We start from the raw sequence: 14,128 nt of genomic DNA on the forward strand, positions 1-14,128 counted from the left end.
ACGCTGGCTCTCACACACACACACAAAGAAAATGATAACTATAAGAGGTAATGGGTATGTTAATTCGCTTGACGGTGATGATTATTTCAGGTATATCAAAACACCAAGGCATACATCTTAAATATATGCAATTTTCATTTGTCAATTATAGCCCCCCTCCCAAAGATGGAAAGAAAAAAACGAATTGCAGAGATAAGGTACTCACCCTTGGGGAATGCTGGGCCATGACTCAGCAAATTCATGCTTTGGGACCTCTCTGACATCCAACCGAATTTTCCGTAAATACTGGCAATGCCGGAAACAGAAAGAAGACACTATTAAGTCCATTGGCCGGTTCAGCGGAAGCCACACTTCTTGGAAGCTGTTCAATGCCGAGCGAACAAACTCGTCATCCTGTGTCTCAAAAAGACAGTAGAAGGCGTCAAGGAAGTCTAGCGGGACAGTGGTGTTGGTGTGTTGACCCAACAAAGAGATCCAGTGCAGAAGCCTCTGCTTTGCCACCAGGGGGACAGGAGATCCCAGGAGGGTTCCCAGCGCCCCCATCACCTCTTTGCTCATGAGGCCAAACAAGAACCTCTTCATCTGGACCAAGTGGACGTTGAAGTCGATTTGCTTGAGTTCCATCAAACTCTTTACATTCTCAGTGAACAGAGGGTAGGGGTCCCCCTCTCCTTCCCATCCTTCCAGGACATAGTACAAGGCAGCAAAGAACTCCTGGAGGCTGAGGTGTAAGAACATGTAACACTCTTCACAGCGGCTGCCTTGGAGAAGGATGCTTGTGTGAAACAGAGAGGAGAGCTCAGGTTCCTTCAGTCCGTGAATGCCCAGGTCATCGCTGTAAAACACGAACTTCGTATTCCACACGCCTTCCACAGCCATCTGGCACAAGCCCTTCAAGGTGACTCTTTCCTCCTGACGCAGACAGCTCCTGACTGCATCTTTTGGAGCGAGCTGATGGAACACGAATGAGGCATACAAGCCCGTGAGAGTCTGGCAAGTGATGGAAAGGCTCTTTCCTGGTGCCTCTTGCAGGTTGAGAGCCTCACAGACCAGGGAGCACACGACAGACACCTGGCACTTGTCAAACACCTCATGGTTGCCCACTACTGAACGCAAGGTTTGCATCTTTTGATGTTCATGCTTCATATGCTCAAGAAGCAACTGCATCCTTTTTTCCACTGAGAGTCCCCCAACCAACAGGTAATGGGGAGACAGGAGCACGGACTGGAGCTTTTCTATGCCCGAGTCTCGGACGGTGATGATCAGGGAAGACTCGGGAAGTAAGACTTTCTTCAGAAGACTGTGCATCAAGACGGACACGGGCTGCTTTTCCACCCAGTCTCCAGAGAGATTTGAGTCATCGTCTTTGAAGGCGAGGTCCAGGTCCTCAAATCCGTCAACCACAAACAAGAGCCTTTCTGGTTGGGACAGGATCTCCTCCACCTGGACCTGGGTGTCTGGCCACTGCCTGGAGATTAACTCTGCAAAGCTGCACTCCCTCGTCCGCTGTACCTCTCTGGCGTGGAGGAAAAAGACATAGGAGAACATGCCCTGGTAGAGCTCACCTTGTGCCCAGAACAGCAGGATCCTTCTGGCCAGAGCTGATTTCCCGATCCCCGCCTTTCCGTGTAGAACCACAGTGAGAGGCCGGAAGCCCCCCTGGTCTGGATTAAAAGCCCCCAACAACACGTGCACATCTGGACAGTCAGAGGCAAATTTTTCAAAGCTGTGGTGTGCATCCAGCTTCGTGGAGAATTTCCTCATCACGTGACTCTTATAGTCTTGTTGGTCATCTCTGTGGCCTGAGTCGGACAGGAGAGAAGAAGAACGAGATAGAGAGTTTGAAGAAAGTCTGGATTTCAGTAAAAAAAAACTAGCAGAAAAGCAAAACAAAAACCGCAGACCGAGTGGATCCTAAGTCACACAGCCTACAGCTGTGGGTCTTTTGTTTCTTCCTAGCAACGTACATATAACAAGCTCTGTCCCTGTATGAAGATCACTTCCTCAAAGTTTACTGATGCTCTGCAAAATAGCTCTGTGTCCCTTTAACCTGATTTCTCTTTCCAGGACTTCATACCTGATAGGTTACATTTTTGTTTGCTTATTGTCTGTCTCCGGCAATGGATTCTGTGCAGGGACTTTGCTACTTGCTACTGTTTCTTCAGTATTGTAACAGCGCCTGGTGCCCTGTGGACACACAACTACGTATTCACTGAATAATCTACATTGAACATGCCTATGTGGTCTCTGAAAGACAGAGAAGCTTGGGGGAGCTGAGGATGCGTGCCTGGCCCTGCGTTCCAGACCTCGGGGTGGGCGTGCACATTCAGTTCCAGCCCAGGAATCCCGGGCTACTGTGGAGAAACAGCTCCATGTGACGGGATACTGCTGTTTACGGGGAGGTAAGCACAGCCTTTGAAGTTAGACCGGTACTGCCTGCAACTCGAAGCTCTATAGTGTCTGTGATTTGGAACAAGTTGCCTCATTTTCTGGACCTCCATTTCCTCACCCATAAGATGAGATGGACATCCTCTTCAAGGGCTGCGACAAATATTTAAGGAACAGAAAGTGCATTCGATATTTATCGGCACGGGGCTTGGCAAAGATGAGCAATGGCCAGTATTAGCATTAAAAAGTGTAATTCTTTCAACCTTACCCTCTTTATTTTATTCCCAACACTTGTCATAAATGGCAATTCTTTTATGTGTTTAATCATCTAGCTCCCAGCTTCCAAGGTGAGCTCCATGAGAAAAATACCTTGTCATTTTACCTCCATCCCTGTAGCCTCTTTAACCGTCTCTGACATCCAATAGGTATGCACTAACATAAAAAATTAGATGATCATACTACGTGAAGTAAGTGGGACAGAGAAAGACAAGTATCATAGATATCACTTATAAGTGGAATCGAAGAATGGATACAAATGAACTTCCTTACAAAACAGGAGACTCACAGACCTAGAAAAGAAACTTATGGTTACCAAAATGGGAAATGGCGGGGGCGGGGAGGGAGAAAAGTATACACACTACTATATATAAAATAGGTAACCGACAAGGACCTACTGTATAGCACAGGGAACACAATATTCTGTGTTGGGAAAAGAATATGAAAAAGAAGAGATATATATGTGTTACTGAATCACTTTGCTCTAAACCTGAAACGAACACAACACTGTAAATCGACCATACACCAATATAAAATAAAAATTAAAAAAAATTTAAAAATTCCTATCCGGTCCCTTACATTTGCTGGTACTACCATTATCTTTAAAAAAAAGAGAGAGAGAGTAAGACTCTCTCTATACAAGTGCATGAGACAGTGACTAGCCCTACATAAAATCTCTACACAAAAGTCCAAATCTTAAAACTTCATTGTTCTGCATCAGGAAGGTCATGAACAGATCTGTATTGAACCCACAAGCAGCAGACCCTCTGAGATCTGAACAAGGTCCATTTGCTGAGGTCACACTGATGTATTATCTTCCGTCAAAAGGACAGACTGTGCTCCTGGGTTGTAGGTTTTTGCAGAGGTAGAGGAACCCCAGAAAGAGAGGCTGCAGTTGAATTCAACCCTTCTTTGCCTCTTCCTCAGCCGCTTTTTCTTTTTCTTCTTTTTTTTTTAAATTGAAGTACAGTTAATTTACAATGTTGTGTTATTTTCAACTGTATAGCAATGTGATTCAGTTTATATATATTTATATTAATATTTGTATATATATTTATTTATATATATTTATGAGTATATATAAACACATATTCTTTTTCAGATTATTTTCCATTATGGTTTATTATAAGATATTGAATATAGTTCCCTGTGCTATACAGTAGGTACCTGTTTTATATATGTTTTAAATATACCTATTTTATATACAGTGTTGTGTATATATACAATGGAATATTACTCAGCCATAAAAAATGAAATAATGCCATTTGCAGCAACATGAATGGACCTAGAGTTTATCATATTAAGTGAGGTAAGTCAAAGACAAATATCATATGATATCACTTATATGTGGGATCTAAAAAATGATACAAATGAACTTATTTACAAAACGAACAGACTCACAGACATAGACAACAAACTTAGGGTTACCAAAGGGGATACTAGGGGTCGGGGGGAGACACCTTTTCTTCTTCCATGGATTTAGTGATCATGTCTGTACTTAAGAGTTCCAAATATTGCTCTCTAGTGCTGATTTCTTCCCTAAAAATCCAGGATCATATGTCTAACTCACTACCTTAAAGGGACCTCAAATTCAATGCACCAAAAACTCATTTCAGCTTTTACCTCTAACCAAAAACTTACTCCTTCTGGTAAGTGTCCCGTAAATGATAATTAGAAAGAAGCTTCTCTTTCTGAACTTACCTTGGAACAGATATTTGGCTCATTCCCTTATACAGAAATCTAATTTTAGCCCCACACCATCACTCTATGGTAGTTTTTCATCAATAAAATGGGGATATTAATACCTCCCTTATGAGACAGGTGTAGGATCCCACAACATAATCCCAAAATGTGAGAACAGCGCCCGGCCCACGGCAAGTATTCTAGAAATGTCGTCATTGTTGGTATTTGTTACTACCCATTCCAACTGAAAACGGACAATACTGGCCGCTATTAGGTTTTCAAGTATTTGTCCAAGGAATGATTAAAGTAACCCACACCTGCCAACATACGTTATGTTGTACAGATGGAATAAAAGCCCAGCTTGAAGTGATTTCAGAGTTTGAAATTTACTTCATGGACTTTCGGGACTTCCCTGGTGGTCCAATGGCTGAGACTCCGCGCTCCCAAATGCAGGGGGCCCAGGTTCAATCCCTGGTCCGGGAACTAAGATGCCACATGCCATGCCACAATGAAGAGTTCACAGGCTGCAACTAAGATCCTGAATGTGGCAACGAAGATCCCGTGTGCCACAACTAAGACCCTGTGCAGCCAAATCGGTCAATCCATCAATCAATATTTTTGAAAAAAATCATTGACTTTCCACATCACCATCCACCAGGTTGTCTGAACAGAAAGGTGGGAGCAATTTCTGAACCTCTGTTTTTCTGAAACCCTCAACGCCAAATTCTACTAGATATATCTACCCCATATCTTACTGAGATATTACTATCTTAGATCGCAATAAATATTTTTCTGTGATAATTTCCTTATACATAAATGTTAATAGCAGCATCATTCATACACATCCATTTTCCACCCCCCTCTCCCCCACTAACTTGGTACTTCTTCCATGCTTAGACCTTGGTCCATCTTTGTTGGTGTAGAATGTTCTGGTATTTCAGCCAGTAAATATTCTGCAATAGAGAGTAGATGAGATAATGTCTCAATAAAGTCATGGCAATTCCCCAAATCAGGGATGAGCACATCCTCTGCCCAAATTACTGAGGGCAACAAAGACTAGTCTCAGGATCTCACAGTTTATTCCATGACTAGTCTGAAATGAGAAAAATGGAGACAGACCCTCAAATACCACCAGCACGGTGAAGCAGCAGAGATTTATAGTAAAGACTGTCTAATTTTGAGCATGTAAATGTACATTTCAGTCCCATTTTTGCTGTGTGATCCTGGGTAGGTCATATAATAAGACAGTATATTATGGTTATTAAGAGTTAATTGTCAAGGGCTTCCCTGGTGGCTCAGTGGTTAAGAATCCGCCTGCCAATGCAGGGACACGGGTTCGAGCCCTGGTCCAGGAAAATCCCACATGCCGCGGAGCAACTAAGCCCATGTGCCACAACTACTGAGCCTGCGCTCTAGAGCCTGCGAGCCACAACTACTGAGCCCACGTGCCACAACTACTGAAGCCCACGTGCCTAGAGCCCGTGCTCTGCAACAAGAGAAGCCACTGTGATGAGAAGCCCGCACACCACAACGAAGAGTGGCCCCCACTCGCTGAAACTAGAGAAAGCCCGCGTGCAGCAATGAAAACCCAAGGCAGCCAAAATAAATTAATTAATTAATAAATTTTAAAAAAGAGTTAATCGTCAAGAGTCATCTTAAACACCTCTCTCGAACATCAGAATAGTTTGTTAACTACTCAGATGCCTGTGAGTTCTCCAAATAGAGGTACCTTCAACTCATAAGCTCTAACATTGACCAATCCTCCCTCCCCCTCCCCCTCCCCCATCTACTTGCTGCAAAAATCTCTTCCAGTATTTCCTGGGATGAGGCAATGGAACCCCATCCACCCCGTAACTCATGCCAGAAACTTGGGTACCATGCTTGATTCCATATTCTCCATCTGCATTTAGTCCTCAAAAACTGTTGTGTCTGTTTCCAAAATATCTTCCAATTCCATTTCTACTTTTTTTTAACTGCCATCATCACCCTAGTCCAAGCCGCCTTTATTTCTCCCATGGGATGCTAGAATGGACCCCTAACTGGTCTCCCCATATCCACTCATGACTCTTTCCAGACCACTCATGACTTCAGCAACAATGGTGAAATGCCAGTTTGATTATTTCTACCCCTACCCCTTTAAAACTATTTAATTGCTTGTGCTTTGCTATTAAAATTATTTTCAAGATGCTGTCTGACTTCTAGACCATCTTTTTTTTTTTTGCGGTACGCAGGCCTCTCACCGTTGTGGCCTCTCCCGTTGCGGAGCACAGGCTCCGGACGTGCAGGCTCAACGGCCATGGCTCACGGGCCCAGCTGCTCCGCGGCATGTGGGATCCTCCCAGACCAGGGCATGAACCCGTGTCCCCTGCATCGGCAGGCGGACCCTCAACCACTGCGCCGCCAGGGAAGCCCCTAGACCATCTTTTTATCTTCATCTCCTGCCATATTCTCTCCAATGCTTCATGGTCTATCCAACCTCTTTCTTTGTTAAAGACTTCATAATGTTGCTCTCTTTTGCTCAGAATGTTCTCCTCTACCCAATTAGCTCGGCTAATTCCTTTTCTTCATTTTTGTCTCAGTCTAAACCTTACTTCTTCTAGGAAGTGATTCTAGTCTTCACATATTTTTCTACACCATCCATTTAAAAAATTGCCCATTTATCCCTCTTCCCTATTGCATTGCAAGCTATAAATCTCTGGCACACGATACACGAGAGTATGCAAAATGAATGTTAAAGATACGCAAAATGAATGTTAAGTAATTTTTGTCACATATTAGGTCATGAACTTGGTCAGCTTACACGAGAATTTAAAGATACGCAAAATGAATGTTAAGTAATTTTTGTCACATATTAGGTCATGAACCTGGTCAACTTGTGTAACTTGGTAGAATCTCTATTTTAGCTTCTGTCATGGGGAACCTATTTTTTGGGTGAGTTTGAAAATCAATAGCAGAGCACATGACAACTTCAACATGGTATTTAGACTGGGGTACTGACTGGTAAACACCAACAATTATTTTAATTTTATAACCCTTATTTCCTGTGAATAATACTAATATGTTTTCCACCCAGGGCTTTTTTGAGGCTCCGAAGGAATAGCTTCTGTTCAAGTCCTTTGCAGCTACAGCTGATGAGCTACATATAGGCATGTAATACCTGTAAGTCTTTAGGGCCAATCTGATTGCTTACACTTGGGGCTCTTCGTTAAGTTTTTGTCCACAGTTGAGGAGACAATTCCTCCTGATGAAGGAGAGCTATTATTTTTTTCTACTACCTTTCTCCTAAATACCTTAAGATAACTACACAATTTGATCTAAGTACGTTGCTATAATATGGGCACCAACATTCTGAGGAAGGTCAGTCCTTAGAGAAGTTCCTTGAACCTTAGTCCCTCAGTCTGGGGCAAGAAATAAGGGAGATGCCCATTGTACAGCCATTAGTGTTCTCAAAAAATGAGTGAAGCTTTGTTAAGGACTTTCTATACATTATCTTATGGAACCTCTGCAACAGCACAGATAAGCATCACAGTTACTGTTCCCAGTTGTAGAATCCAAGGGTCAGAGTAGGAGAAAATTTGCCATAAGTCATACTTGTGGTGGCACCAGAGCTATGCACTTCTGACTACAAATCCCATCTACTAACTTTGACCAAATTCTGTCCAGATAGAGGGCTTATCTACCCCTGTCTTCTCCTTCATTGTTTCACAGGCTGGAGATGACTCTAGCTTCCAGCCAGGGAGGTGGACCAATGAGTGAGTTAGCTCTCCTAGTTCAGACTCATGCTGTAGAGGTGGACTCCCTGAGAGAACAATGATACCTTTCCCATTCCCATGGGAACCTGAGGTCACCTCCCTTTTCTCCTACCCCTAGATCTGCCCCAAATCTGTCTTACTCACTTTTCATCTCATCCCTGGCCATCTCTGAGAGGGCCGACAGGCTCATCTTTTCAAAGATGTCAATGGATATCTTCCAGGCAAGAGATTCTTTATAATGCTCATGCAAGAGGGAGGTGAGCTGTTCCGAATCGGCATTATCCACTTCAACCAGTGGAAAAGAGCAGGCTGCTGGTTCCGAAGCGCTTTCCTTTAGTAATGCCTTAAATATCTGAAACTCTTCTTTGTGTAGCTGCTTGAAACACCACTGCAGTCCATAGCTGGAAAAGGAGGATAATTTGGCTTCTCCCATCTTAACGCAAGGCTGAGAGCTCAGGTTTTGTTGGAGAAGTAGATTCTTCGGTAAACGAAGCAAATGGGACCTGTTGGAAAAGTGACACGATTCAAAAGAGAACCTTGCATCCAATTCTCAAGTTTGTACAACCAGCCTCAATGGACTCACCAGATGGAATGACGTTCTCTATTCCTTTTGTGAAAGATACTGAGAGAAGCCCAATTAACAGGTAACAATTCTTCATAGACTTAGAATTACTTGACGCCATTATCTATCTTGTTACCAGAATATAAGCTCTGGGATATTTTACTGCCTGTATCCCTAGTTCCTGAAATAGCATCTGGCACAGAGTAAGACTGAAAACACTTGCCAGTGAATGATCTTGGCTCACAGGCCAGACTCAGGGAATTGGCACATAGGTTCCCATCACTTACTGAAAATCAGTCACACAGTTTTTAGATCAGTTGATTCCGGTTGTGCCTGTTAATATAACATTCAGTTATACACACACAGTAAAGATTTTTGGTATAAAAGTATACTGATAGGGCTTCCCTGGTGGCACAGTGGTTAAGAATCCACCTGGCAATGCAGGGGACACGGGTTCAAGCCCTGGTCCGGGAAGATCCCACATGCTGCAGAGCAACTGAGTCCATGTGCCACAACCACTGAGCCTGCGCTCTAGAGCCAGCGAGCCACAACTACTGAGCCCACGTGCCGCAACTACTGAAGCCTGCGTGCCTAGAGCCCCTGCTCCACAACAAGAGAAGCCACCACAATGAGAAGCCCGTGCACCGCAACTAAGAGTAGCCCCTGTTCATCGCAACTAGAGAAAGCCCACGTGCAGCAACAAAGACCCAACACAGCCAAAAATAAATAAAATAAATAAATTTAAAGGTAGATGAAGGAAGGTACTACTTAAAAAAAAAGTATACTAATAAGTATCTGAAAATATCTGATCTGGAACTTGTATCTAGAAAATATAAAACTGCTCTCAAGTCCAAGCTCTCTCTGCTCGCCAAACGACAGGCCAATAAATTGGAGACGAGTTGTTCGGAAAGCCGGCAGACTGAGAAGGTGGCAGACTAAAGTCTCCAAATAACCATCTTATCAGGGTTTGGATGCCAGCTTCTTTTATAGCACAGAGAGGGGGAGGAGATGAGGAAGTAAAGTAAAAAAGGCCATAAGATTTGCAAATATCTCCTGGAATGGCCAGCCTCCGGGAGCGGATGTGTTAATTTCTTCTTTCTTGCAGCCATTCACAGGTCGAACAGGGTCCAGATGTTTCCCTGAACAAAGGCACTTTGGTTTAACCTTCAGGCAGAGGGCAGGTTTCCCCAAGGCAGGCCATTATGTATAGACAGTATCCTTTTAGTGAACAAAGGCAACAGGAAGCAAAGGTTAAAGTAAAAGAAACAGATCCAACACGTAGTCGGTTTTGGCTCTTCCCTGTAAAAAAAACCTCCTAATAAAAGGATAAATAGGGCTTCCCTGGTGGCGCAGTGTTGGGAGTCCGCCTGCCGATGCGGGGAACGCGGGTTCGTGCCCCGGTCTGGGAGGATCCCACATTCCGCGTCTGGGAGGATCCCACATTCCGCGGAGTGGCTGGGCCCGTGAGCCATGGCCACTGAGCCTGCGCGTCCGGAGCCTGTGTTCCGCAATGGGAGAGGCCACAACAGTGAGAGGCCCGTGTACCGCAAAAAAACAAAAATTAAATGAGTACTTATCTAAATCCCTTCTTAGGAGATTTGCAGCATCTCAGGTAAACTTTCTGTAAACAGTATCAATATATAGCGATTACTGTATTATTACTATAATAATAATATTATTATTGTCCTCACTTCACAGAGTTGAAATCAGAGGTTCTGTAAAGTTCTGTAAAGTGGAAGAGCTTGCTCTCTTTTAGAAAAGAGCATTGTCCTGTGCATCTGATTCTAACACTCCACCTCTTCCAATACATCCCAGACTGGGAACTGATACATCAAACACAAAAGACAGGTGAATTGATGGGAGGAGAGCCCAGGTGGAAGGATTAACGTGGGATAGGCTGACGGACACCTTCTGCTGTAAAATCGAGGCAGGATTGGTGAGAAGGCAAAGACATTATTCCAATAGAAGCAGGGCTGTAGGTTGTAGGGATATAAGTTAAGACTGGTAGTCAGGGACTTCCCTGGTGGCGCAGTGATTAAGAATCTGCCTGCCAATGCAGGGGATATGGGTTCGAGCCCTGTCTGGGAAGATCCCACATGCTGCAGAGCAACTAAGTCTGTGCACCACAACTACTGAAGCCTGTGCGCCCCGTGCTCTGCAACAAGAGAAGCCACTGCAGTGAGAAATCCACACACCTCAACGAAGAGTAGCCCCTGCTCACCACAACTAGAGAAAAGCCCGTGCACGCACAGCAACAAAGACCCAACACAGCCAAAAAAAAAAAAGAAAAAAAGACTGGTGGTCAAAGCTATTTTCTGGGAACAAATGACTCACCAAAACTGTGTTTGTCTCTATCCTTTATCTATACTCTTTCCTGAAACACCTTTCTGCACAGGTATCTTAAAAAAATTTTTTTTTTATTGAAGTATAGTTGATTCACATTGTTGTGTTAATTTCTGCTGTACAGAAAAGTGATTCAGCTATACACATATATACTTTTTTTATACTGTTTCCCATTATGGTTTGTCCCAGGGTGTAGACTATAGTTCCCTGAGCTGTACAGTAGGACCTTGTTGTTTATCCATTCTATATGTAATAGTTTGCACCTGCTAACCCCAAACTCCCAACCCACCCCTTCCCCTTCCCCCTCGGCAAGGGGAAGTCTGTGAGTTTGCAAGTCTGTGAGTTTGCTTCTGTTTTGTAGTAGATAGGTTCATTTGCTGCACAGGTGTCTTGAATGATTCCACAGAAGCAGTTAAGATTACAGGGCTTGACATAAGTTAGACCCCGTTTCAAATATTGAGTCACCTCTCAGCACCCCAGGCAAACACATTTAACTCACCTGTAACTCAGTTTCCTCCCTTGACAAACACCCTCAGGACCATATAGCACTTTGATGGCTGTAAGCCATAGTGAACATATTATTAGCAGAATTAAAAAAGGAGTCTTGTAAGATGTGGACCAGACATCAGCTGGTCTCGACCCTTTGAGTCAGAGCACCCCAATTCTGTCCTGCACTTTAGACCTAGAGATTAGGAAGCATTGAGAGCTGTACCGAAACACCCCAAACAGATATGTTTTGTGGGTAGATTTTTCAGCAAAGCGGGGAAATGGGACACTTCCTTCTGTCTAAGGGTATCTTTGGTCTCTGGGCTCTGACTAGTCTAAATGGAGAGAGAGGGAGCACAGAGCAGGGCGCAACGAACAGTTCCAACCAGGAATGTAGAAAAACGGGGAGAGAAAGGTACCAGGAACAAGACAGGAGAAACTACTCACCAAGTTCACTCCTCGCCTCCAAGACCAGATCCCAACTGGCAACCACGTGGTGATGGGTCTTTGGGGAATCTTGGGCCGGTGACGTTGTTGCCGTCCATTGGCTGCTACGGCTCTAAACGGCCAGACCCAGGGTAGATGTGGAGCCGCTGCTTTCTGCACCTGCATGCCCCGCCCCCTTCCCACCTAACAGGTGAGGATGCTGCAGCACCCTTAGCACACCTGTGCCCAGGACCTCTACAGCCCTCACCTGGTTGTCCCAGAGCAATGATGTGTGTGTGTGTCCTCATTTTACCAGACCTGGCATTTACTGACCTCTCTAATGATGCTGCTGTTGTTTGTTCAATTGACTTTCTCCATAAAACTCTCTCACCTGGAGTCCTGTGAACTCATAATATATATACCTGTTTGTTATCAAATGAATCTTTTCCAACATTCTAAAGTGCCCCTCTTCTCACCATTGCTAATCACCAGGGAAATGCAAATTAAAAATGCAATGAGCTATCCCCTCACATCTGCCAAAATGGCCATCACCAGAAAGACCACAAGTAACAACTGCTGGACAGGGTGTGGAGGAAAGGGAACCCTCATTCACTGTTGTGGGAATGTAAATTGGGGCAGCCCCTATGGAGAACAGTATGCAAGTTTCTCAAAAAACTAAAAATAAAACTACCATATGACCCAACAAGTCCACTCCTGGGTATATATCTGGAAAAAAACAAAAACTTTAATTCGAAAAGATACCTGCACCTCAACGGTCATAGCAGCACTATTCACGATAACCAAGATATGGAGGCAACATAAGTGTCCACCAACAGAGGAATGAATAAAGAAGATGTGGTACATACATACAATGGAATATTACTCAGCCATAAAAGGAACATTTTGCCAGTTGCAGCAACATGAATGGACTTGGAGGCATTATGCTAAGTGAAATAAGTCAGAGAAAGACAAATACTGTATTTTATCACTTATATGCAGAATCTTAAAAAAATGCAACAAACGAGTGAATATAACAAAAAAGAAGCAGACTCACAGATATAGGCAACAAGCCACTGGTTACTAGTGGGGAGGGGGAGGGGTAATAGAGTGGTGGGGGAGTAGGAGGTACAAACTATTGGGTGTAAGACAGGCTACAAGGAGGTAGTGCACAGCATGGGGGAATTTAGCCAATATTTTGTAATAAGTGTAAGTGGAAAGTAACCTTTGAAAATTGTGTAAAAAATAAAAAGTGCCCATCTCGGTTAATAGCAACACCAGCTACCTTGTGCCTCGAGCCTCCACATTAATGGTTACCTCCCAAAGCAGTTCTTTCTTTTTTTCTGGCTTTATTGAGGGAATCATCAACGCTGTGTAGGCTTAAGGTGTATAACATGTTGATTTCATAGACATATATTGCAAAATGGTTACCACAGTAACAATATCTCCTACTTCAGTGGTTCCCAAACTTCACTGCAGGTTGGAATCACCCGGGGGAACTTTTTTTTTTTACATCTTTATTGGAGTATAATTGCTTTACAATGGTGTGTTAGTTTCTGCTTTATAACAAAGTGAACGAGTTATACATATACATTTGTTCCCATATCTCTTCCCTCTGGGGGAACTTTTAAAATCCCTCATACTCAGGCTGCACCCATTCCAATTAAGTCAGGATGTCTGGAGCTGGGAGCTAGGCTACAGCATCTTTAAGGATTCCGTGTTAATAAAGTGTGCCACGAAGATGGGAAACCTTGATCATACTTTCAGCCTTGCTCATCTCAAGGCATATTCCCTCCTTGCTTTAGCAAAGTGGGGGTCTCCTAGGTCCTTCTGGGGAACGTGTCAGTTGGGGAGGTCTCTGGCTTTACGTTGCCCACCTCCGAGCCTGCCCACCCCCAGCAAAGCATTTTGGGCAGCCTCACCTCAGTCACTGTGAATCCTTTTAGCAATGCATGACATGTGAAATTCTGGGCTCTGGAGAACAAATTAAAGCAAATTTTCACTTTAGAGTCCGACTTTGGATGGACATTTATTTCTGTCCACCGCTGAAGAATGGACTGGGGGTAGGGTTGAGGGTCTCAACTGCTCTGACTTTTGCAACAAAACCCCTTTAGAGAGCTGAGAAACCAATGTAGGTAATACCCGGTCATCACTTTGTGTAGAATAAGAGGACTGTTTCAAAAGAAAATACTTGTATGACTGCTTTCTAGATCTT

General features: G+C 43.8%; 1 protein-coding gene across 1 annotated transcript in view; it reads right to left on the reverse strand.

The window, feature by feature from the left end:
- The window catches only part of NLRP5 (NLR family pyrin domain containing 5), a 29,210-nt gene extending 20,678 nt beyond the window's left edge, over positions 1-8,532 (reverse strand). The window contains exons 1-3 of the mRNA XM_060001014.2: positions 8,244-8,532; positions 5,223-5,300; positions 206-1,802 (exon numbers count right to left, since the gene is read on the reverse strand). Coding sequence (XP_059856997.1) covers positions 206-1,802; positions 5,223-5,300; positions 8,244-8,532 — 1,964 coding nt within the window. The remainder of the gene's footprint in view (positions 1-205; positions 1,803-5,222; positions 5,301-8,243) is intronic.
- Positions 8,533-14,128: the final 5,596 nt, after the last annotated feature.

The sequence above is a fragment of the Delphinus delphis genome, chromosome 20, assembly GCF_949987515.2.
Source record: "Delphinus delphis chromosome 20, mDelDel1.2, whole genome shotgun sequence".
Lineage (NCBI taxonomy): Eukaryota > Metazoa > Chordata > Mammalia > Artiodactyla > Delphinidae > Delphinus > Delphinus delphis.